Source organism: Phaseolus vulgaris, chromosome 9 (assembly GCF_000499845.2).
Source record: "Phaseolus vulgaris cultivar G19833 chromosome 9, P. vulgaris v2.0, whole genome shotgun sequence".
In the NCBI taxonomy this organism is placed as follows: domain Eukaryota; kingdom Viridiplantae; phylum Streptophyta; class Magnoliopsida; order Fabales; family Fabaceae; genus Phaseolus; species Phaseolus vulgaris.
In genome coordinates this window covers 30,811,337-30,836,901 of record NC_023751.2, presented here as the reverse complement: position 1 = coordinate 30,836,901, position 25,565 = coordinate 30,811,337, and the positions used below count along the sequence as shown (strand labels likewise).

Sequence of the window (25,565 nt, the reverse complement as noted above, 5' to 3'; positions counted from 1 at the left end):
GCTTATTACTGAAATGGGACTTAATTAAAAAAAAAAAAAAAGTATGATTTGGAGGAAGTTGTGTCAATTCTTATGAAAAAGTTGTATCAAAGTAACATGATTTTATTGTAAAAAAGTTTGTGTCAATATAGCAGGACTTATAGTAAAAGAGTTGTGTAAGAATGACAGAATTTCATAAAAAGTTGTGTTAGAGTGTCACAATCATGTCAAAATGAACTTGTATCAAGGTGACATGACTTTAATACCGAATATAAAGTCGTACCAATCTGACACGATTTTGATTAGTGAAATTCTCTTAAGGTTACATTGAAGTCGTGGTTATATGACATAATTTTAGTTTTATTGATTTTTTAGAAAGTTTTTTATTTTTTGTTTTTTAAAAACTTAGAATAATTGATTGAATTATTAATTTAACAAAATTAAGAAAGAAAATTTTCGTTATTTTTAATTAAAAAATTATGTTAAAATCCTAAACTTAAAACATAAACTAAAAACTTCAAATATAAAAAAAATTCAAAAAAATTAAAAAATATAAAACAATTAATAGATGATTATTTTTTTGAAAATTTGGTATCTCCAAATGAATTTTTTTACTTCAATTTGAATAATATTTTTAACAATCCCAACTCTTTATCAAAAGTTTTTTCTACAAAAATTTATCAATTTTTTTTACTATTCTGAACTTTTATTTACAAAAATTTATTAAATTTATAATTAAAATTTTTAAAAAATAAATAGAAAAATAAACAAATTTTTTAAACGACTTCAATAATATTAAAATAAATCATTAATTAATATTAGATTAACATACAAATATTAAAGTTGTGTCAAAATTATCATGACTTCACTTTTACACGATCCAAATCGTATCTTCATTACACAATTTTTTCAAAATAAAGTTATATTACTTTTGGTACAATTTTTTTTTCAGTTTTGTAATTTTTTTAAAACTCATTAATAAACTTGTCAAATTGCACTAAGATGTTAAAAAACACTCATCGTAGATGGCCTCCAAATCCACAAAAATCCATATGTGCAATTTGTTACTTGAAAGCTCACTAATTGAATATTTAAATTTCTTTTTATATAAAAGAAAATCCCTATGATTAAATAAATGCAGTTGGTTAATTAGTTATAATTACGAGAACAATTTCTTGTGGTGTACGTGATTCACAATGTGAACATTGTCTAGGAGAAACCAATTAGCGTTAGTATTCATCAGCTAGCCAGTGATCATAATATCTGTGCCTATGTTCCTTAGCAACATATTTCTATCAACATTCTCTGTCACCAATTTCTTAATTAACCTTCTAAGCATATGCGTCAAACGCTGAAATCACCACGTAAAACTTCTCCTTATGTTAACTTTATTAACTCAAAGCTTAAGGAATCATTTTTAAAATAAGGTAAGGGTTTTTCTTTCTACACTCAATAAATTTGAATATGCATCCTATCACTAATGGGAAATAATAAATATGTTTTTTGGAATTCTTTTTTTAAAATATGGTTTCCAATTTTGTTTTTCAAAATTTATTTTTCAGATTGTGTTATTTACATTTTAGATTTTTCTTTCTATAATAAGATTTTTATTTTCAATTATATTTCAAAATTTTACTTTTAAAAAACGAAAAATCTATTCCAAATTTATTTTTTTAAAAATTATTTTTCGTTCTAGAAATTTGAAATTTTTTAAAATTAATTGAATAAAGTGAGTTAAAGTAAGTTGAAAGTTGACCTTTTTGTCAGAAAGTCCTTGATTATTCGCTGGCTATGAAGCCCAATACTCGATACCACACAGGTATGGCACGACGTATACATACACGATAACTTAAAAAAAAAATATCATCATATTTTATTATATATAAGTGGTAATAAACGTCATGAACCGGTTTTATAAGATTCAGTTAGGCTTAAAGTTCACTTCATAATATGGTACGAGAGTCATTTTGAGTCTATACTAACGAGTGTTTGTTGGGTTTATTGGATCATCCGCTATCGGGCCGTTATCGGGTCATCCGCTATCAGGTCGTTATCGGATCACCCATAATATATTATCACACGCACGAGCTGTCACTCTTGGCGTGATGGAGGTGTTGATTATTAATTCAGATTTTATTATTATTAATTCATATTTTATTACCCTTAACCTATTTTACCGTTATATTGCATTAATGGTCAATTTACAGGCCTGTTACCTAGTTTATAGCTTCCAGTAATTGTAATTATTATATATATGATTGAGTGAATCAAAATTAATAAGATTAGTTTTGTAATTTTGTGCAATTACGTTCAATCAGTTGTTATAACCTTTTGCCTTTTCTTATTTCCTTCTATTAGTTCCTACAACTGGTATCAAGAGCTAGGTTGTTATCATGAACTCTACCCAATTATTATCAGTCCCTATCCTTGATGGAAAAAATTACAATCGGTGGTGTGTGCAAATGAGAGTTTTGTTTGATTATCATGAGTTATGGGATGTCGTTGAGAGTGGAGTATCTGCATTAGTTGTTAATGCAACTGAAGCGCAACGAGTAGCGCATCGTGATCAGAAGAAGAAGGACAATAAGGCTTTGTATCTCATCCATCAAGGGATGAATGACGAGACGTTTGAGCATATAGAAGGAGCAACAACTGCCAGTGAGGCTTGGACAATTTTGTCAACCAATTATAAAGGTGATGATAAGATCAAAAGGGTGCACCTTCAAACCCTAAGACGCCAATATGAATTGCTGCAGATAGAAACCACAAAGACTATTGATGTCTATATAAACAAAGTTCTTGCCTTGATAAATCAGATTAAGAGCAATGGTGAAACACATTCGGAGCAGGCAAAGGTGGAAAAGATTTTGAGGTTTTAACTCCCAGATTTGAACATATTGTTGCCGCAATTGAAGAGGCCAATGACATTTCAAAAATGACAGTAAGGTTATTGTCTGGTTCCCTACGAGCGCATGAGCAACGAATGAATGGCAATAAGATTGAAAAACCAATTTAACAGGCTTTACAAGCACATGGTACTTATTGTAGTAAAGGTCGTGGTGACCAGAATCATGCAGGCGCTGAGCAAAACAACATTGGTTCCAATCACAATCAAAGTTCAAATAACTCTTGGTGTGGTGAACGTGGACGCGGAGGATGAGGAGGCATTTATAATAAATCAAATGTTGAGTGTTATAATTGTCATAAACGTGGTCATTATGCCAATGAGTGCATATCAAAAGGTGATAATCATCTGCCAATTGTGCTTAAGAAGACAGTAATCACGAACAAGATAAAGAGGATCATGCAGTACTAATGGCAGCCACATCAAATGAAACTCCAAACAATCAGACTTGGTATTTGGATACAGGTTGCACAAATCACATGTGTGGTAAGAAGGAGTTGTTTGCAGATTTGGATGACTCATTTCGCACAAAAGTGAAATTTGGTGATGGCAGGTTCGTTCCGGTTATTGGAAAAGGACTAATTCTTATCACATTGAAGAATGGTGATCACAGGTACATATATGATGTTTTCTATGTACCTGATATGAAAAGTAATTTGTTGAGTATGGGGGCAGCTGGCCGAGAAGGGTTATGTGATGCACATAGTTGAAAATAAATTATCAATTTTTGATAAAAAAAGGTAGTTTGATTCTTAAATCTTTTTTATCAAAAAACCGCATGTTTCCAGTAGATATTCATATGGGTGATTTCAAGTGCTTGAATGCAATAGTGAATAATGAATCGTGGTTATGGCATTTACGCTTTGGACACTTAAATTTTCAGAGTTTGGAAAATCTTTCCAAAAGAAATTTAGTGAATGGTTTACCCCATATTCATCACCCTGATCAATTGTGTGAGGCTTGCATTTTTGGAAAGAATCACAGGATACCATTTGTTAAGGAGCCTTGGCGTGCAAAATTTCCTTTGGAGCTTGTTCATACAGATGTTTGTGGTCCGATGAACATATCATCAGTTGGAGGTAATAAGTATTTTTTAACATTTATTGATGATTTTTCAAGGAAAACCTGGATTTTAAAATATTTAAAGCATTTGTTGAAAGAGAGAGTGACAGACAAATTAAGATGGTGCGTAGTAATGGAGGAGGTGAGTACAAGTCTAATGAATTCAAGAGACATTGTGAAGAACTTGGGTTGCAACATAACATAACTTGCCCCTACACACCTCAACACAACGGAGTTGCTGAGAGAAAGAATAGAACAATCATGGACATGGCGAGGAGCAAGCTTAAAGCGAAAGGTATGCCAAATTATTTTTGGGCTGAGGCCGTAACATGTGCGGTATATTTGATAAACAGATCACCCACTCGGAGTGTTCCTAACACAACTCCGATTGAGGCATGGAGTGGAATCAAACCCAATGTGCAACACTTGAAGGTATTTGGGTCAATTACTTATGCTCATTGCTGATCAAAAAAAAAAAAAAAAAAACTTATGCTCATGTCCCAAAGGCAGCAAGATCGAAGTTGGATGATAAGGTAGTTAAGACCATTTTCATTGGATATAAGCATGGGGGATACAAATTGTACAATCCAATGACAAAGAAGGTGATTGTTAGTCGTGATGTTACATTTGCTGAAGATGAGGAATGACAATGGAATGCAACAACTGAAATAGATTCGAAAAAACGATATATTTATGTTTTGAACGATGATATGGAAGATGGAGTCACTCTTTAAACACCTGCAGTTCAACTGAAGTTGTAATTCAACCTGAAGTTGCAACTCCAATTGCAACTATGATGGAGCGACCAAGAAGGCAGCAACGACAACCTGTACTTCGCAATCTTGATGATGAAGTTGATGACAATGGAGATTTGGTTCACTTTGCTTTTCTTGCACTTGTCGATGCCATTCAACACCTCAAATGGCAAAAGGCTATGAATGAAGAATTGATGGCGATTGAGAAAAACAATATCATGACTCAAATTGGGAAGGTTGTTCCAAATCAGAATTAAGGGAGGATGTTGGTTATTAATTCAGATTTTATTATTATTAATTCATATTTTATTATCCTTAAACTATTTCACCGTTATATTGCATTAATGGTCAATTTACAGGCGTGTTAGTATTCCTAGTTTATAGCTTCCAGTAATTGTAATTATTATTATTATTATATATATATATGATTGAGTGAATCAAAATTAATAAGATTAATTTTGTAATTTTGTGCAATTACGTTCAATCAGTTGCTATAACTTTTTGCCTTTTCTTATTTCCTTCCATTAGTTCCTACAGGGGGTGTGTTGGAGATCATACATCGACTAGAGATGAAAACAATTTATTGTATATAAGTGTGTGCAAATCTCAACCTTATAAACTGATTTTATGAAGTTGAGTTAAGTATAAAGTCTACTTCGTAATAAGATACGGTAAGTCTAGGCATATAAATATAAATGGACAAAATCTAGAGGTGGAGTAAATCGTTACATAGAGAAAGAAAAAAAAATAGTAAACTTTCTGTATTTTTTATTTTTGAGGGATTACGTATAGAAGATATAATTTTTTGTTACTCTTTTATTTTATAGTTTAAAATATTAAAATTTATTTAAAAAATAGAAAATGACTTAAGCAGCATTCATAATTATTCGTATCAAAACCATATCCGGTATCTTAGTTTAGGAAAAAATATATAAAAAATATATATACTTTTTAAGATTTGTATCTAGATACATCAAGGCATCCACGTCCAACACGGGTACGACATACGATATTATTATGTTTGTCATTTTAGATAATTTAGGGTCCATATGTTTGTGTGCTGGATAAAGCCAATCACTTTTTACTTTTAGAATCAAAACATCTTCTCTTGTTTTGCTCAAACAACTGCAATTTGAAAAAGACAAAAGACATGTTACTGAGTTTATTTACTGAATACAGAAACACAGAGCACAAGGTGATCAAGCAAAAGGAAAAGAAAAAGATATATCTAAAGACAAAAGAGGTTGAGAAAGTTATTTTGCATTAAAAAAAACTACACTTAACAAAACCTATGAGACAAATTTATATAGAAGAAAATAGAAAAATCGAAAAACTCACTTGAGCATTAGTTGATATCTATGAGACAATTCTTTGAATGTTGATATCTTTATTTAAGTTGGGAGTAAATATTCAGCATTCCAGCTTACAATACAATGTATTAATATCGAAAATGGTAAAATGGTAAGGTCTTGGTGAGAATGTCAATCAACTAAAGTTTGATGTATGTATGATGAGAAAATTAATTAAACATTGGTGTAACTTTTTTCTAATTATGTGTTAGTCTATCTCAATGTTTTTGGTATGCTCATGAAAGACAGGATTGAAAACTATTTGTATAGATGATTGATTGTCACAATAAAGTAAAGCAGATTGAGAATATGAGATGAAGAACCTACACAAAATGATTCAACCATTGCAATTTGCAAGTTTTACAAGCATGAGTCTTATATTCACCTTTTAAGGAATATATTGAGACAATTGACTACTTTTTCGAAGGTTGTGATATAGGATAATGTCTAAGAAAAATAATATACTTAGTAACAGATCTCTGAGAATCAGGGCATCTAGCCCAATTTGAATCGCTAAACACCTTCAACTGTATATTGTTTTAAGAAATATGCATTGACCATGTGTTCATTTAAGATATCATAGTATGTAGAGAGAGACTTGATGATGGATCATGGTAGGAGCAACCACAAATCGGCTAAGATTATGAACAACATGAGCAATATCTAGACGAGTATTAGTGAGGTGTATAAATCTACCAATGAGCTTTCTATAAGAAATTGAGTCCACTAAAAGTTCAACATCAGTGAAAGTTGTACGCTTGGAAAGGTGTAGAAACAGGCGCGGAAGCAAGGATTCCAACATCTCTTAAAATGCAAATAGTGTATTTTTGTTGACACAATTGTATTCCTCTTTCACTTATTGTCACCTCAAAACTATGAAAATAAGTTAAATCTCCTAAATTCTTTATTTTGAAAGTTTGATCAAGGGAAGAAGTAATATTATGTATTTTATCAATGTCATTTCTAGTAAGTATACTATCATCTACATATATTAGGAGAGTAGTTGTCTTTGGCCTAACATGTTTTAGAAAAAAAGAATTATCATAATTAGCTTGTTTGAAATAATGTAAGAGTAGAAAATATTTTAGCACTACATAACTTTTAAGTAGGAAGAATTATGGCCTGAAACCTTTTTTGACAAGTTTGTATCATAAAATTCTAATTGTCCATAGATCTCATAACCATTTATATCGCATAGATTATTATAGATCACTAAATTCATTTTGATCCAAAACTTATTCATTTGAATTTCTAAAATCACAAAGTCTTATTTGATAGAATTTTGACATGAGATATACATGTGAAGAGTATGGTCAGATCCTTTTTAATGGTCTTAAAGAGTATGAATGTATTATAAATAACCACATAATATGCTTGAGTAATAGAATGAATGTCATTGAAATATACATCATCATCAGACTCGTTAAAAGATGGATCAAATTATGTGTTTATCATGAGACAAATGCGAGTTTCCTCTTGTAGTTCTTCTTTTGACTCTAAGAGATCAAGATCTTTCTAGATAGACATAAATTTTTTCTTCTTGAAAACTTATTTATTATTTGTTTCTTGTCCTGAACACTTTGACTTGTAATGTTCTATTTTCCTAAACATTCTATTTTCTTGCATTCTTGTCCTAAACACTTTGACTCGTCTTTGGTAAAAGTCTTCCCTTTACTAATCATACATGTTTTATGAGCACATTTATGAACTTATCAAATAGGAAGAAGAATTTTTCTTCATCTAACTCCTCAACGCTTCATGAATCCTTTACTACTTTTAGCATTTTGGCAAGTGCAACCGTCTTCTATTTTTTAGTAGGGATGGCAAAGCGGGACGGGCCGTGCGGGCGGGCCCGCTAGTAAAAAACGCGGGGCGGACTAACCTTTTCAACCCGCTAACCCGCATTAGCCCGCCCTGCATTAGCCCGCAGCCCGCGCGGGCCAGCAGCGGGGCGGGGCGGGCTGGCCCGCTAACCCGTAAGAAAAAAAAATTGGCACTTAGTAGCAGCTGGGCAACGCAATTAGGTTTTCACAAAATTTCGAAGAAAAAAACACAATACAATCGCGTCAATAATGTTTATGTTTAATATTTTTGAATTAATGTTTATGTTTAATGTTTTGGAATTAGGTATTTTTAATGTTTTGGAAGTGGGAGAATAATGATATTTGATATTTATCTTAATGTTTTGATGTTTCACTATGTTTGAAAAGGAAGAAAAAACATTTAGGTTTGATAGTAACAAATATATAGGTTTAATTTGACAATTTTTTAAGAAAAAAATGTAAAAAAAATATATTTAATTTTAAAAAAAAAAGAAAAAAGAACGCGGACTGGCCCGCAAACCCGTGAGCCAGCTCTTATGCGGGGACGGGTCAAGAATTCTAACCCGCAATAACTTTGCGGGACGGGCCAATGCGGGGCGGGCTGGCCTGCTTTGCCACCCCTATTTTTTAGCATTGAGTGCCCATTTTTTTATACCTTTTTTGGACATCATGTTAAAGCACCACTCCATTAGCTTTAAGGATGTCAATGAACTCCTCTAAATAAGCGTCTCAAGGTCCTTAAACACCCTTAAGATTGTTTCTTTAAATTTTCATTGAGTATAATTCTCAAAAATTCTTCCTGAGAAATGAGGTTGGTTGATAATAACTTGAAATCTTCATAACATAATTTGAATGTTTTTATTCTTCTCCATGCTAAATAACTCACGTTGGAGAGTCAAGAAATGAAGTTTGTTTTGTTTTTACTTTTTTAGAACTTTTATATGTAACCGTTAAAGTGTCTCACAAATACTTTACATACATAAATTTTAATATAATAACAAAACTTACCTATAATAATAAAAGTATGGTTAATATTGTTTTCTAAAATTTAATGTTTTATTTTATTAATTTTTTTTTATATTGTATATTATTAAGGTGAAATTTGAATCATGATGTATATATAGAATTTGACATTTTACTAGTATTTTTTAGTGCCTTCAAGTTATATTGTTTTTAATATTTTTAATATATTTTAAAATATTAAAATTAGTATTTCTTAGATATGTATAAAAAGAGAATATATATATATATATATATATATATATATATATATATATATCACTCTTACAGAAACGAAATATCTTTACAATAAAATATTACTATTTTTTACTCAACCAAATTAATAAAAAAAATCCTATTATATTATTTTTTTTCTTCTTTCATATTTTCCTCCACCCCAGTATTTGTAAGAAAGTCAAATATAAACACTTTATGCTAGGAGTTGCAATTTGAGTTATAACTTACTTTTAGTTTGCTTTTAAATTTTCGGTTTTTAAATTTAGAATATTCAACTCCTAGAACTTTAACTTTTTGTGACTCAATTTTTTTTTTCCAAACCACGTAATCAAGAATCAATTAACAATTAGTTTACAAAAATAACTTCATTTCATTTTATTTTTTAATTGAGTGATAGATAATCAGGTTTGAAGACTAAGGCCCAATAACTTCAATTGAGACCGATGGGCTACATTGGATTTGTTCAATGTATCAATTGATTTTAAATGTGTTGTATTGTACCATTTTATGGCTAGTATCAGGATCTGGTTCTGTTGGGCACATTATATTTGTTTTCAATCAATCCCAAGATGGTAACTCAGTACCATATTCCCCAAGGCATATCAACGGTGAAAACAGACGATTTAGCTATTTGTTATGTAAACATGAACAACTTATATGGATAGATGTTGATGTTTAGCCCCAAACACAAACTACTTCCAGATAAATAACTATTTTAAGATGTAATGGTTAATGTACTCCTAGGGACCGAATGGTCCCATGACATATCGGTATCCGGTACTGACATATAAGAAGATGAACAAATTAATTAAAACGCATATTAACCTTATATAAATTAGGTAATGTGAACTTTAATTATGACACGTGCTTTAATTTAGGTCCAATAAAAGAGCTTATCAGATACTATAAATAGGCACAACAATCAAAATAAAGGTACGTTATTATAACAATATTTAATTATATCGAATATCGAATTGAGTATTGGAAACCTTTTACACGTGCACTCCAGACCGAAAGCTGAAGCCCGAGAGGAGGAGGAAGGAAGGAAAACGTCACCGTAGAAAAATAATCAATTGTTCAGTAGGAGTTATTCTCATAACATGCTCCTCTTACCAGAAGAGTTAATAATCCCAAAGAATAAACAAAGACTTAAAAGATCCCTAGCTATAAATCATTACTCAATTTGAAGCAAGTCGTTTAAAGAATGAAAAGTGAGTGAAAACTGGCTAACCCCTGATGTATCCTGAGGAAAACAGAAAATTGGCTATGTTTAAACACGCCAACATATTGAGGATAGCTGCTTGCATGCAAGCAATTGAAAAGAGAGATGCAGACATAACATTTCTTTTGAATGTGATATCACATGGACCTAACAACTACTAGGTGATAACATATTCATATGTTGTTATAAATGCACTGGTACATCAGCACTTCTTGCAAGTTGTGTGCCACACTAGAACTAGTGATTCTGTGAACTTCATCTTCAGGCATGGAATATGATAGTGGTAAAAAGCAGCAAAAGGACACATTTGGATGCTTCAAGTTGGTTGCCTTAATTGCTCTATGCTTCGTTCTAATATCTCCAGCAGGTAAATTACACAACTATATGTTCCAAAAAAACTCATAAGTTAGAGTTTAAATATAGTTTATTTTTTTGCTCAGGGATTCATTATAAGTTTTTTATCTTGTTGTGACTGTAGAATCATTTGATGCATTGGATCCAACTGGGAACGTGACTATAAGATGGGATATCATGTCCTGGACATCAGATGGATATTTGGTAACTTCTGACCATTCTATTCATAATATGCATGGATTCTATATTTATGCATATCAAAAGGTCTCCAAAAGAATGCTCAAGTTATACACAAACTGATTAGTTATGTTAAATTTTGGTAGGCCACTGTGACATTGTTTAATTTCCAACTGTACCGAAATATTATGAATCCTGGGTGGACTCTGGGGTGGACATGGGCAAAGAAGGAAATAATCTGGGCCGTGGTGGGGGCTCAAGCCACAGAGCAAGGAGACTGTGCCAAGTTCAAGTTGAAGATTCCTCATAGCTGCAAGAGGAACCCTCAAGTGGTTGACTTGCTACCTGGAGCTCCTTTCAACATGCAGTTCACCAACTGCTGCAGGGGTGGTGTGCTTACATCTTGGGGGCAAAACCCTTCAGGTGCAGTCTCCTCATTTCAGATAGGTGTGGGACTCTCTGGCACCTCCAACAAGACAGTCAAATTGCCTAAGAACTTCAAATTGCTGGGACCTGGACCAGGATATTCATGTGGCCCTGCTAAGGTTGTTCCATCCACTGCAATCCTCACAGATGATCGTAGGAGAAAAATGCAGGCATTGAGTATGTGCCTACATTACTAGTTCCCTTCATTCACTGTATCTCTGTGATTACTGATGCATTGCTAGTATTAACAATGAGTTTAATTTTCATACACGGTTAGCGTAAAAAAATTTACACTCAACCAAATCAGTGCATATATGACATTAAAGTCTTCAAAAGTTAACAATCTTATATGATTTGTTCACTAGTAAAAATGCTTTACACACATTGCATTCTAATTAAAATTGTTTAATGCTTCTATCTTATGGTTTTCTATGCAGTGTCTTGGAATGTGACATGCACTTATTCACAGTTTCTTGCCTCCAAGAACCCAAGCTGTTGTGTTTCTATGTCATCTTTCTACAGCGACAAAATAACAGGTTGTCCACCTTGTGCTTGTGGTTGCCAGAATAACGATACCTGTGTCACGTAAGCCACCCTTGTGATTTTACTTCATTTTTTTTCTCCTTCTAATTAGTAATGGCCTACAATTTTTACATCTTACTATGATGGGCATGCAGGAGAGACTCGAAGATCCTGAAAGAGAATGTCACCTCACCTCACCGAAAATCAGACATCACACCGAAACCATTGCTGCAATGCACACACCACCTGTGTCATGTCCGGGTGCACTGGCATTTGAAAGACAACTATGAGGACTATTGGCGTGTCAAGATTGCCATTATCAACTTCAACTATCGGTTGAATTTCACTGATTGGTCTCTTGTTGTGCAGCACCCCAATCTCAATAATGTAACCCAAGTCTATAGCTTTGAATACATGCCACTTCTTCCCTATGAATCCATAAGTGAGTTCTTAGAGATGGACACCAAATGGTTGAGTCTTTTCTGTGTTAGTGCTTTAGAAGAGGTTTCCTTAATACTCTGCTTGCTGATTTGTATATGCAGATGATACAGGCATGTTCTATGGTTTGAAATATTACAATGATCTGTTGATGGAAGCTGGGCCTAAAGGGAATGTCCAGTCTGAGGTGCTCATGAAGAAGGACAAGAACACATTTACTCTCAAGCAGGGATGGGCATTTCCTAGGAGGGTCTATTTTAATGGTGATGAATGCATGCTGCCACCTCCTGATTCATATCCTATGTTGCCAAACTCTGCCCAAAAACCACCAACAACTATTACATTGATGGCAGCCTATGTGGTTTTTACATTATTTTTGCATTTGGTTGTAACACTTTTTTGAGGTATAAGAGAGGCTCCTATTAGTTTAAAGCTTACAGCTTAGAGAGATGAGTTAGCTGGAAGATATGCCAAATGGAATTTCTTATGAACTCTTACACGTATCAAATGAATATATTCACTCATAAGGTAACATTTTATCTTCGTGTTGTTAGTCATTCTAAAATTAGAAAGTGTAAGATGAGAACAAACAAACGAGACAGGTGATTTGGGTCCTACAGGTATATACTATCAACCCTTTCTGCATAGTACTTTTTACATTCAATATAACTCCATCTGCATAGGTTTTGGGATTGTAAAAATGTGAAAATGAATATATAACAAATGACTTCAGAAACGGAAGAAGTGATACCTATAATTTCGTCTTGAATCATCATCTCAACACTAATAAATTGGATATTCTATAATCTGAAAAAATAATTATCATCCAAGCAAGTAACTTACAATAATTATACAACTCAAAAGCTAAAAAGATGTGTAACTTATACGGGGTAAAATGCAATCCCCAAGGTGAATAAAGGACAGAATTCTTGCGGCAAGCATTTATGCATCTGTTATACTTTTTATTGCCTTGGTAGCAGCTTCTATGCAGTTTTGACAATGGGGATGACTTTATCTTTTAACAAGCTGGTGCAGAAGACAGAGATATAATACTCCAAAAGAGTAGGTGGTATCTCTATATTCTCTATGATTGATTAAATAACACTTAAGAAACAAGCTAAAATGGCTATGAGTGTACTTAGTAAAGAGAAAACTAGTTTAGAACTTGCATTTGGCAGCCAAGGGTAGGCATCTGGAGGAGGCATAACACAGTTATCCCCGTTGAAATAAATCCTTCTCGGGAAAGCCCATCCCTTATCAAATGTGAAGGTTGATTTGTCTTTTCTAAGTAAGATTTCTGATTGAACGTTACCAAGAGTTTCAGCTGAAGAAAGAAAATCATTGTAGAACTTGATTCCCCAAAGCATACTTGTATCATCTGAAAAAACATATCCCAAATCAATAACATAAGACTGGGATGTTTTCTTCACAAGATCATCTTGAAATATGGCTATGAAAGAGAGAACTTACTCAAGCCCTCATAGGGTGTAAGTGACTTGTACTGAAAACTGAAGAGCTGGGTAATATTATCTAAATTGGGATGCTGCACAACAAGGTTCCACTGTGAATAGTTCATTCTGTAATTGAAATTAGTAATTGTGATCTTGACCCTCCAGTACTCTTTGTAATTGACCTTCACATGCCAATGTACTCGAATAGGACACATGTGGCTGGTACACTGAACTAGAGGTGTGCTTGCACCTTTGCCTGATGATGATACAACCGAAGCTAAATGTGGTGAATTTGGACTGTAATACAAGCAGAAAAATAAATCATAAGAATGGGAAATGATGAAAAAATTTACTCAGAAAATACTTTGAAGAACTGCTAGACACAAAAAAGGAAGGTTTCAGATATATAGGAATAGATAAATTGTAGACTTACGCTACACAGCTGCCAGGATCTGTTTTGTTTTGGCAGCCACAGGTGCAGGTTGGGCAGTTTACTACTGTATCATTATAGAAGGATGAGAGGGAAACACAACAACTTGGTGTCTTCTGAGCCAGGAATTGAGAATAAGTGCAGGTAATATTCCAAGTCACTGCCACAAAGTATGCAAGTTTAGTTGAAGCGAAGTAAGAATTTGGATTTCATACTCTGAACTCTTCTGAACAATGTACAAAGCATAACTTATTATTTAGTACATCACTACCAATTATTTCTTTCACAAAAATAATATCCATTACATTTACAGAAGCAAATGATGCTAGCATGAAAAATTGAAAATGAAACGTTGAAAGTGAAAAACATGGATAGAATGAACTTCCGTGACTAAAATAATAATGAAAGTTCAAAAGGAACTTCAATTCTTTTATCTAGATGCTGGCTTTATGAAGAAAGTTTAGAAAAGTCAAACGTATATAAAAAGGATTTTGATTAATTCAATGCAATTTTCAACTAACTTACTCATGGCCTGGGTGGTTCTCCTCTTGTCATTGGTAATAAATGTAGTTGGTTTCACAATCTTTGCAGGACCACAAGTGTAGCCAGGTCCTGGTGCTTTGAGGGTAAAATTTTTAGGCATTTTGACCGTTTTGTTTGTCGTTCCAGAAGAACCAACACTAATCTGGAAAGAACTTACAGCACTACCGGGGTCCTGACCCCATGAATTTAGGACACCCCCTTTGCAACAATTTGCAATCTGCTGGTTGTAAGGAGTCCCTGGCAGTAAATCCACCACTGTTGGGTCCTTCTTACAACAATGAGGAATACCTGCTTTGAACTTTGAACAGTCCCCTTGCTCTGTGGTTTGGCTTCCCATCATGCTCCAAATTACTTCTTTTTTAGCCCAGGTCCACCCTAATGACCATCCAGGGGCCTGAATGTGGCGATATTGTTGAAAGTTGTACATTGTAACAACAGCCTGCTCAAGCCATACAAGAAGGTTCAACTTCTTTTAAGAAGCAGAAACAGATCATAGAAGCCTATATTTTTTGTATTCACAATCAAATTAAAAAAATGGTTGCTGATTCTTTGACATGTGAAGTCATTCATGATTTCAGTGTAGTTAATGGTGAATACAAAATGTTAAAAGAGTAATAACCAATTAACCATAGTAAAATTTACCCACTCAGACAAACTTTTAAGTCCTGTTCAAACAAAGTATGTGCAATTCAGAAGATCCATCAAGCTACAAATAAGTCTAGTCTTAGATAGTTCTCATCGATTTTAGAAAAATTTCCAAGGTACGAGTCATATTGAGTACTTAATTTACATTCAAAAATCTGTGGTCACTTACAACATAGCCATCTGCAGTCCAGCTAATGACATCCCATTTGATTGTTATATTGCCAGTTGGATCAAGCGGATCATAGGCTTCTGTAAATGAACAAGCAAGAAATATTGATGAATTGTAAATTAAACTGATATAGTAAAACACTAAAACAAAAAATAGATAAAAGTGTAATTTGTATCCATGAGCAACCTCACACTTTCTCCAAGTTCAATAAAGAAACAGTAAGGGTTTAAGAGCCTATACCTTTCTTTATTTTCGTTTTCTCTCATCAAAATTTTTTGTAGAGATTTATTATCAAATCCATATAATCACAAAAAAAATCACTGTGAACTCATCTAAATTAGTAATCAGATGGGTGTAACTGTACTAAACTATAGTTCTATTAGTAGACACCAGATCACTAATATGCAACATCTAAGTGCTTAAAATTTAAAAGAAGATGCATTCAAAAGGAAATACATTGATTCCATCTTGCAATTTCTTTGATCAGTTAAAGTGCCAAACAAAAGACTATGAACCGACACAAAGAAGTGAGAATCCAAATTGACTGCAAGGACCAGTCAACTAATATACAGATCAATGTAACCAAATGCCCTTCATTTTCCTCAATCACAATTCTACCAAAAGAGCCAAACTTTTGAGAAAATGGAAAATAGGAACTCAGTAACTCAAATAGAAATAGAACCAGAAAGCAAATCATCAATGTACATGTAGGAACCAAATTTGAGCTCCATGTAAACAATAAGAGGAAGCCAATACCTGTAGAAGTGAATGAGGAAAAAAAAGACAGCAGCAGGAGAAAGACTGCAAAGGCAGCACGAGGGACAACAGATCCAATGGCAGATAGCATGGTGTGTTCCATTTCTTGGTGCAGATTTTATATGACAATGTTGCTCAAGTTCAAGATCTGCACCAAAAATGGAGAGAGAGCAAACAGAAGTTTAGACCTCTCAGCTCTCTAGTTCCATCACAAAGCAGAAGCTTTGGTTTCCAAATGAACTGAGTCTGTCATGATACTTCATGTAATCACTGTCTTTATTGTATAACTGTAACCAAACTATTGGGAAGATCTGATAAAAACAGCCATCACCAAATACCAATTTTGCCCTTTGATGACAGTTATTTTATTGAACCAACAAGGTTAATTTATTGAGAGAGTTAGGTAGTATCTTTTTTTATTTACAGTAGGCTTTGTTGACTAAGTGCAAAATTATACCTGTTAATTAAAAAACATTTAAACAAAAATTACTAATTTTATCATTTAACAGTCAAATACATTTGTTTTATTGTAATTTTAATTGTTAAATTTTCAAACCAAGATGTTGTTTTTTAATGTGGCACTTAAATTTGAAAACTACTCGGGTAATTCTTGAACCCTATTTAAGGATATAATGGGAATGACGAAAGATACCGACAGTGAGAGGAACATGTGAAGGAAAGACAGGTGCGTGGCCTTAAATAAATTAAAAGGAAAAGTTTAAAAACTGTCCTTAAACTTGTCGGTGAGACTTTTGCTACAACTTATTCTCACGGTAGATCCATCCCTCACAGGACCAGAAAAATAAATGTGATTACTAAGTAAGTGATTGATTAGATGCTGTAGTTAGCTATGTTTTTTTGTTTTTTCTCAACATTATTTCAAGACACCATCCCTTGTGAAGCAATAATGCAATACCACTCTTCTATGGACCACATTTTAATATGTTTTTTTCAACACACTTGATTAGTTAATAGTTTTGTTGTCTAAAGATTTTTAAGCCACAAATATTCAATGTCTTATGTTTTCTCTTACCCCTTTTAAGAGAGTTTAAGATTATTTATAAATGTAAAAGATTATTAACTTCAAATTTTCTTTGTTTGGAAAGTGGAAATGGTTGAATAAAGTTATGTCAATATTGATTTATTGTCCTAAATTAATATCATGGAAGTGTGATTTCCTTTTAGGTGTTGTCATTCTCATATAATTGTTACTGGTAGGATTATTTTCTGTTATCAATTTAAAAATCAAATTCTACCATATGAAGGTAGATGACATTAGATTAAGGCTTATGAGCAACTAAATTTACTTATGACTTTTGATTATTGGTTTAAAATTGTGTTCATGAGACTGGTGGTACACAACTTGTTTGGCTCAAGCCTTAAAGGTGAAAAGCTTGAAGCTGAGAACAACCTCAACCTAAATATCAGAGGTTTCTTTTGATCGACCATTAACCAAGTACATGAGGTTGGATGGTACATAATCCCCACAACTCGAGCTTTGGAAGAAAAGAACATGTCTAGTGTACTCGAATTTTAAATGAATTGTAGGGAATAACTCTTAAACAATTCACTGAACCAACCTTCAATTGAAGTTCAAGGTCTAGAGAAAGTAGGAGTCTTTCCTCTCTTGATTGTAGATCTTTTGACTCTCTTTTAGGATGAGATGTGGATGTCATTTCAAATGATATATTTTGAAAGAGAGTAGAGAGAACTAGAAGATAAATAATATTCATACAAAATGTTATTGTTTTTTTTTCCATTAAAATCATAGTCAAAACAATCAATACAAACTAATGTAAAGAATATAGTCATCTTAATCAATTATAAAAACTCAAAATGGGTAACTTTAATCTATTAAAATTATAGGTAATCAATTAAACTGTTCATAAATTTTAACCATGTAGACATAAATAATCAACTCCTAACAAATAAGAGGATATGCATTATCACACACCAGCAAACAAAAGACAAACAAAGAATATACCAAAGTGTCACAATATAAGGAATCAACAAGATTAAATCTTAGACAACACAACCTTTATCTTTTAAATCTTGTTAGCATAATTAAGAGTATCCAAATTCCTTAGAAAAACTCAATTCAATTTGCTTTTTAACGTGTATGCTATTCTTAAAAACACTAGGCCAAGTGTTCTATTTATAGAGTTTAGAAAAAGATGATAAAAAAACCGATACTAATGCCTTTAATAGATTATTCAATGTGTTAATAGATTATTCTTAGTTAAGTTTTGAAAAATAGTTACAACACTTATTGTTTGAATTGATTACGACATGTGCTCATCGATTTGTTCTCCCTTAGAGAATGGAGGTTTGAAGATTATTAACCTTCACCATGAAAATAATGCGTATCTTCTTAAACTTGTTTGGAACTTTGCTTATAACAACAAACCTTGGTCTTTGCTCTTGAAAGCCAAAGTTCTTAAATTAAAATACGAGTTTCGAATGGTTTATAGATCCTCATTTCTTTGGCCTGTAATTAAGCAGTTTTATTCTACACTGTTGGTACAGGTTCTTTTATTAAATTCTGGAATAATAAATGGTGTAGTACTACTTCTTTAGCAAATATTGTAGGATTATATGATGGTGCTAGCATTTTGGATACCGTCTCTCAGTTTTGGACAGGTGATGATTGGAATATTCCATTGTCTTTACAGCAGATTCCTCATCTTTTAATCATATCATGGTTAGGCCGGAAGAAGATATTCCTAATTGGATTCTAGATGAGTCTGGCCGTTTCACTCTTAAATCAGCTAGAACTTTTTTTCTTAGATTAAGGAGTTCCCTATGGTTGGAGTAAATTTATTTGGTCTTCATATCTTCCGCCTTCCAAAACTCTTGTCCTTTGGAAAGTTTTTCATGGGCGGCTTCGTACATATCAACATGTTCAAAATAAAGATCTGCATATTTGTTCTATGTGTACGCTTTGTGAACAATACAAGGAATCTATTCAACATTTATTTTTTGAATGTTTTAATGTTTTGCGTATTTAGAATTGGGTTAAATTGATTAAGTTTGTTGTGATAACTTGTTCTATTTGGATGATATGGCGTATGTGGAATTATGCTGATAAGATTGAGGTTTTTAGGGCTATTTCGGTTATTAAAGATTTAACTCATCTAGTGGATAATTCGTTTAAAGCTTTAATGAAGAATGATATGTTGGATTTCAACGTGATCAAGTTTTTTTTGTATTAATACTCGTACCGGTAAAGTTCTTCCTCCTCTTAATGTTAGATGGGAGTTTCCTTCACCAGACTGAGTTAAACTTAACACTGATGGGGCTGCTAAGGGATATCTTGGTCTTACTACTTGTGGAGGTATTTTCCGTGGGAGTATGGGGGAATTGATTGGAGTTTTTTTTGTGTTTTTTGAAGTTCAGTGCTTTGGTTGTTGAGTTTTAAGGGATTATACATGCTATGGAGGAAGCTCAAAAGATGGGCTTACTAATATCTGGTTGGAATGTGATTCTGCTTTGGTTTGTGCTGCGTTTATTGCTAGAACAAACTAGAACAAATGTTCAGTGGATGTTTCGGAATCGATGAAACACTTACTTATCTTAATTAAGGTTTAGGGTTACTCATATTTTTCGTGAAGGGAATGTGTGTGCTGATAATTTGGCTAATTTAGGAATTATTCTTAGAGAATTTTTTCATTGGTATAATAGGCTACACCATCTAGTTTATTCTTAGAATTTTGTATTGATAGGTATAATCTACATATGTATCATTTTTGTTAACATATGTATCATTTTTGTTAACATGTGAGTTTTGGTATAATCCCCACATATTTTTGTATTTTCTTTCTTTTTTATTTTTTAATAATAATTTTTTTCATGTGATGACAAATTATGATTGTTACTTGAAGTGTCAGTATAGCTGAAATGTCAAGTTGCATAATGATACCTAAGATGAAAGTTTTATTTTAAAAAAAACTTGTAAATGGTTTAATTGATGTAATACAATAAATTTATTTTATAAATTGATATATTTAAAACATAATCAAAATATCCTTATATTAATTTTTTTGTGATAATTTATTTCTTCTTTTTATCGCTTTTGCCCGTTTTTCTTTCTTTTTGAGGAAAAAGAAATTTGCAAATAATTTCTTTTTATTTTTATTTTGAAGACACTTTGAAAGTGGCGGCAGCGAATAAGCATGGCTAAGTTCTTCCTCCTCCGATTTGGGAACTAACCAAACAGATCAGTTTCTAGGGTTCTTCGTTCCGTCGAATTGGGGATTTTTGTTTCTATTCAGGAATGGATAGCAGTAGCTCGGAACAGGCCGTGCAAGATGGCAAACTCTACAGAAACCTCAATTCTCTCATCGTCGCTCATCTTCGGGACAACAATCTCACCCAGGCAAGCTCAATCTTCCTTCAAACATAACCTAACATATTGAATGAATGCTTTTATTTATCTTAGAAACCAATTTTCCTTTTTATTCAAAAAGTAAGTAAAATGTTTGCTAATTTCTCTTCAGGCTGCAAGTGTTGTTGCTTCAGCAACCATGACTCCACTGAATGTGGAAGCCCCACCTAACAGGCTTCTCGACCTGGTTGCTAAGGTTCTCTCTTATTTCACTTGAGCTTTTACTGGATAAATTTCTCCTAAGCACTTTCAGGAAAATGAACTGCATTGCACCTTTGTAAGCTAAAACTCAACTCATACATCTTAATTTTCAAAAAGTTGAATGGAAGTTTTTATTAAATTGAAGTGTATTTTGTTTGTGGGATAAGTACAACTTATTTTACGTTTTTTTTTTTCCTGAAAGTGTTTAGAAAGAAATTTGTTTAGAAGGGATATACTTTTGTATGTGCTGTATGATCCTTTCTTTTTGTTCTAAGAAAATAATAACAGGGTCTTGCAGCGGAAAAGGGCGACATCACAAGAGGCACTCATTTCTCTGCCTCACTGCCCTTGCCTCACACTGCAGCTATTGATTTCAGGCAAACTTCCAAAACTACATTTCTATTAACTATCAAACATAATTTGTTGTAACTTGTATTTAATTTCGAGCAAGATTTAGAAGTTCATTCATTTTAGTTTAGTGAAAAGTTAGTTACTTGAAATCTTAAGTTAGCCATAGGTGACAATATTACATGCTCCCTTGAAAATTGCGTTTTGTTTATGTTAGCACTGCGTCTGATATGAAAGGTTCCTCGAAGAGCTTCCCGAAGCTTGAAACGCGACACCTTTCGGAACACAAGGTGTGCAATATGCTTTGATAGTGTATACATATCCTGCAATAATAATTCAATGAAATACTAAAATGCAGCTTTGTTTTGGACTGATGGGCTTAGTTTCTAGAATATTGCCAGATGTGCTAGATTTAGTGCTGATGGAAGATTTGTTGCCACTGGAAGTGCCGATACATCAATAAAGCTATTTGAGGTTCTGATTTGTTTGTTTAGTATTTGATGCTTTGCTTTTTGTTTGACACAATATGTGAACTTAATCGTCTGCTTGTCTTGCAGCTTTGCTTTTAGTTTGTCACTATATATGAACTTAATCGTCTGCTTGTCTTGCAGGTTTCGAAGATCAAGCAGATGTTGCTGCCAGAGGCAAAGGATGGTCCTGTGCGGCCTGTCATTCGAACATATTATGATCATATACAAGTGTGTTTGCAATTCCTAATATACCAGTAACAGAATTTGTGTGGTTATTTTTTTGAGATTATTGGTTTATGTTTGGATAAATTTTTCCTTTAAGTACTTATAAGAGAAGGAAAAATAAATAAACTTCTCTCATAATCTAAAATTAGTTATACATAATTTAAAATAAGTTTGTTACTGAAGTTAAATACGAGTGTCTTTAAATCATCTATGCATAACCTAGTTTTAACTTAGAGAAATTTATTTTCATATTCTCTTCTCTTATTTTAGCTTACGGAGTAGGTATGGTGACTAATTGGTCAAGAGTTCAAATTAGTAAACAGTTTCTTTGTATATGCAAGTATAAGGTTACGTACAATGACCCTCCTCTATACCTTTGCATGGCAAGGAACCTTTTCACAATAGAGTACGCTAGTTTGTTGTCTTCTCTTATATGTCCTTATAGCGAAGTTTATCCAAACAGAGCATCTTTTTCATATTTATTTCACTGAAACTGCAGAAGTTCGAAGTTGTAACTTGTAATTGCTTTTGGCTTGACAAATTTACTTTGTGTAAAGCATAATATATCAACATGCCAATTTGTGTCTTGGTTGTGGTGGATATTTTTTTCTCTAATACTGAGTTTTGGCAGATGCTTCTTTTCTCGTTTCATTAAGCTTTACTTTACAAATGTGAGTTTATGAAATGATCCGTGGAAATTGAAATTGTAAATTTTATTTATTTTTCTTATATATATATAAACTGCAGCCAATAAACGATCTGGATTTTCATCCACAAGGTACTATCCTGATTTCAGGAGCCAAAGATCAAACAATAAAGTATGTTTTTGCTCCATAATATGCATTTCATCCGTATTTTATTCCCATGTATCCTTTTTATTTGAAAAGGCTCTTACAATCTGACATGCTGTTTTATATTTTTTAGGTTTTTTGATATTTCAAAAACGAATGCAAAGAGAGCATACAGGGTTATCCAGGTTGTTTTGCCGTACCTTTAGGCATTAGCAATGAGTAAGCAAATATAAGAATTAAATATAAACTTTCTATTTAACTTCTGTTGTGCAGGACACACACAATGTTCGATCTGTATCTTTCCATCCTTCTGGAGACTTTCTGCTGGCAGGTATTTATTTTATCACATTTTTATTGTTTAAGATTTATGAAATGCTAATTGTATCATTTTCTTTGCTGTTGATTTCCGTTTCTGTGTCCTTGTATTTCTTAAATGGTTTGTAAATAAACAATTTCAAAAACACCTTCCTCTGATATTTCTTGAATGCTCATGTCCACTGTTCAGTGTCAAATTATCTGCATGAGAAAGTCACATATGTCCACTGGGTGACTTGTCTACTGTGTGATTTATTAAAGGGGGAGATACAATCTTTCTTTCCAGATTACTCCCAATTTCCCAAACAAGGATTATTGCTTTATTTTTTTTTTTGCACAAAAAATCAATGATCATAAATATGAATTTCTGACAGGAACTGATCATGCAATTCCACATTTGTATGATATAAATACCTTTCAGTGTTATCTGTCATCAAATGTCCCAGAGACTAGCCCCAATGGAGCCATAAACCAGGCATGTGAATTATCTATTGATCAGTGTCACAAACTGAGTTACCTATGTTTTTAATTTCATTGTCTACAGTGATGTTGATTGTTTCTTGTCTGATTCGTAGGTCAGATATTCTAGTACAGGCGCCATGTATGTTACAGCATCTAAAGATGGTGCTGTTAGGTTATGGGATGGTATCACTGCCAATTGTGTGCGGTCAATAACTGCCGCCCACGGAACAGCTGAGGCTACCAGTGCAATTTTTACCAAAGATCAAAGGTATGAATATGTTTTTTGCAAATATTGGACACAGCGAAATCCATGAGAATGATACTGTCACTAGTCACTACCTGCTACGTCATGAGCTATGCCTGGAAATGTGATCCTAGTGTTGATTTTGAACTTAGCAATAGTGTTGTTGACTTTGAAGTAGGTGTTTCCTTTGTTCCATTCCAAATGGTCTCAACATCAGAATTTAAAATCTTCATGAAACTCCTGGTTACAACTGAGCTTTTGTTTATTTAAATGAATGCAATTTTTGCTCGCTGTAATAGAAAAAAATCACCAACCAAGAAAAAATGAGCCATAGGACAAGTTGTTGCATTTTTTACTTGTCCGTTGCTTTTGATGCAAGGATATAGCTATTGATGCCCATCGAGACCTACTTGTGACACTTTCCTGAAGTTCTTAATAGGCTTAGATCTTGTAGATGTGTAGTAATTTAACTGTCAAATTTCTAGGTTTGTTCTCTCCTGCGGGAAGGATTCTACCATAAAGCTTTGGGAAGTTGGCTCTGGAAGATTAGTCAGACAATATCTTGGAGCTATGCATACTCAGCTAAGGTGCCAGGTACATAGATGATAGATACATAATACGTACTATTCAGTCAGTTAATCTTGGTGAATTCATAGTCATGCAGAATTGCAGATTCTTGTATTTTTAATTTGCAGTAAGAGATGTTTGTGTTCATCTCTTTTTCTTAAACTAATTCAGCCGATTGGTTTTAAAATTGCTTCTCTTAATCTATTGTTCACCATCTCAATACACAGGTAATTATTGTTTTGTTGGGTACATTGGGAAGCAGTTTATACAGCAGGACCTCTACCCAAAATCTCTAATCACCTAACCGTTAGTCCAGGTGATATTTTTATACATATTTTGATAGTTACCTTTGTGTGCCCTCTCTGTGGCAGGCTATTTTTAATCAGACAGAAGAATTTATTATATTCATAGATGAACTGAGCAACGAGGTTTGTTCATCAACTTTCATTTCCTCTATGTTTACCTGTGGTGATGTTAGCTTTATCAATTGGATTGATTTTGAGGCATCCGGTGTGCATTGTAGATCATTATCTGGGATGCAATGACAACAGAAAAAGTTGCGAAGTGGCCTTCTAATCATGTTGGTGCACCCCGCTGGCTTGAACACTCACCAATTGAGTCAGCTTTTATTTCCTGTGGAACTGATAGGTCAGTTCGGTTCTGGAAGGAAACTGTATAATAAAGCGAAGGAGGCTGAATGCATTTACAGGCACTATTAAAGTTATCACTGATTAAAAGTTAACTCAGGAAATTTCACTTCATTTTTGTTTAATCTGTTATCAGTAGCCTTGCCCTGCAGAATCAGTTAATCCATTCAACACTTGGAATCGGAAGATTACCTATCTCTACCAATTTGATCTGCTCAATATTTAGAGAGATTCTAACTGTTTCATATTTTCATCAAAGTAACTTAATGTTGGATTAGACGAAGCTTGGCGGGCTATTATGTCTTGGAGCTGGGTATACTCAGCCTCTCCATACGGTATAAGTCTGTATATCCCGCATCATAAACGGACCTTAATTTTTGTTAACATTTGTCTCGTGAAACTTATGGGTTGGTCTGCACAAGTTAAAGTACATTAGTATTATTTGACATTTATTTGCATAATAATAATAATATACTCGGTCTATTAAATAATGCATAGTTTATAAAAACTAGGAAGATTAGACTTTGGGTTAGATTGGATCTGATGGGTTGCTTTTACAGTCTGTGGGGGTGCCTGTATAGATTGTGGTCGACACCCTTTAAACCACGAGCTTTACATGTTGAGTATGAAAACCCCTCATTCAAAATTTTACCAGAAAATTTAAATCTT

The 25,565-nt window shown here is 33.2% G+C and overlaps 3 protein-coding genes across 5 annotated transcripts; 2 read left to right on the top strand and 1 right to left on the bottom strand.

Annotated features, from left to right (window-relative positions):
* The first annotated feature begins 10,538 nt into the window (after positions 1-10,538).
* Positions 10,539-12,787, top strand: LOC137822800 (COBRA-like protein 4). Its single transcript, XM_068627799.1, has 6 exons — positions 10,539-10,698; positions 10,810-10,889; positions 11,009-11,465; positions 11,726-11,873; positions 11,966-12,252; positions 12,353-12,787. The coding sequence occupies exons 1-6, from the start codon at positions 10,599-10,601 to the stop codon at positions 12,649-12,651; spliced, it is 1,371 nt and encodes a 456-aa protein (XP_068483900.1). The 5' UTR covers positions 10,539-10,598; the 3' UTR covers positions 12,652-12,787.
* A 238-nt stretch (positions 12,788-13,025) lies between these two features.
* Positions 13,026-16,600, bottom strand: LOC137822801 (protein COBRA-like). Its single transcript, XM_068627801.1, has 6 exons — positions 16,243-16,600; positions 15,487-15,566; positions 14,655-15,111; positions 14,133-14,289; positions 13,719-13,996; positions 13,026-13,626 (listed from the first exon to the last, which is right to left on the bottom strand). Exons 1-6 carry the CDS (start codon positions 16,343-16,345, stop codon positions 13,343-13,345), a joined length of 1,359 nt encoding a protein of 452 aa, XP_068483902.1. The 5' UTR covers positions 16,346-16,600; the 3' UTR covers positions 13,026-13,342.
* A 3,736-nt stretch (positions 16,601-20,336) lies between these two features.
* Positions 20,337-25,387, top strand: LOC137822802 (cleavage stimulation factor subunit 50). Of its 3 annotated transcripts, none has more exons than XR_011082982.1 (14): positions 20,337-20,617; positions 20,739-20,822; positions 21,116-21,204; positions 21,393-21,465; positions 21,566-21,649; positions 21,787-21,873; positions 22,618-22,688; positions 22,795-22,846; positions 22,935-22,992; positions 23,351-23,451; positions 23,552-23,706; positions 24,168-24,276; positions 24,477-24,677; positions 24,773-25,387. XR_011082982.1 is itself a non-coding variant. In XM_068627802.1 (14 exons), exons 1-14 carry the CDS (start codon positions 20,516-20,518, stop codon positions 24,926-24,928), a joined length of 1,278 nt encoding a protein of 425 aa, XP_068483903.1. In that variant the 5' UTR covers positions 20,337-20,515; the 3' UTR covers positions 24,929-25,387. The 3 variants fall into 3 exon arrangements, 2 of the variants coding, with proteins under 2 accessions (XP_068483903.1, XP_068483904.1); XM_068627802.1 differs by having other exon boundaries at positions 24,621-24,677; XM_068627803.1 differs by lacking the exon at positions 20,337-20,617 and having other exon boundaries at positions 20,742-20,822; positions 21,103-21,204; positions 24,621-24,677.
* The last annotated feature ends 178 nt before the right edge of the window (positions 25,388-25,565 follow it).

What these genes read in the sequence shown, in the direction of transcription:
- LOC137822800 (XM_068627799.1), top strand. Translation starts at nt 10,599, where the DNA reads ATGGAATATGATAGTGGTAAAAAGCAGCAAAAGGACACATTTGGATGC. An exon ending in GGACATCAGATGGATATTTG is followed by an intron (nt 10,890 to 11,008) that starts GTAACTTCTGAC and finishes AAATTTTGGTAG; the next exon opens with GCCACTGTGACATTGTTTAA. An exon ending in AATAACGATACCTGTGTCAC is followed by an intron (nt 11,874 to 11,965) that starts GTAAGCCACCCT and finishes ATGGGCATGCAG; the next exon opens with GAGAGACTCGAAGATCCTGA.
- LOC137822801 (XM_068627801.1), bottom strand. Translation starts at nt 16,345, where the DNA reads ATGGAACACACCATGCTATCTGCCATTGGATCTGTTGTCCCTCGTGCT. An exon ending in GGACTGCAGATGGCTATGTT is followed by an intron (nt 15,112 to 15,486) that starts GTAAGTGACCAC and finishes TGGCTTGAGCAG; the next exon opens with GCTGTTGTTACAATGTACAA. An exon ending in GATCCTGGCAGCTGTGTAGC is followed by an intron (nt 13,997 to 14,132) that starts GTAAGTCTACAA and finishes CTTGTATTACAG; the next exon opens with TCCAAATTCACCACATTTAG.
- LOC137822802 (XM_068627802.1), top strand. Translation starts at nt 20,516, where the DNA reads ATGGATAGCAGTAGCTCGGAACAGGCCGTGCAAGATGGCAAACTCTAC. An exon ending in GGGACAACAATCTCACCCAG is followed by an intron (nt 20,618 to 20,738) that starts GCAAGCTCAATC and finishes ATTTCTCTTCAG; the next exon opens with GCTGCAAGTGTTGTTGCTTC. An exon ending in TTCTCGACCTGGTTGCTAAG is followed by an intron (nt 20,823 to 21,115) that starts GTTCTCTCTTAT and finishes AAATAATAACAG; the next exon opens with GGTCTTGCAGCGGAAAAGGG.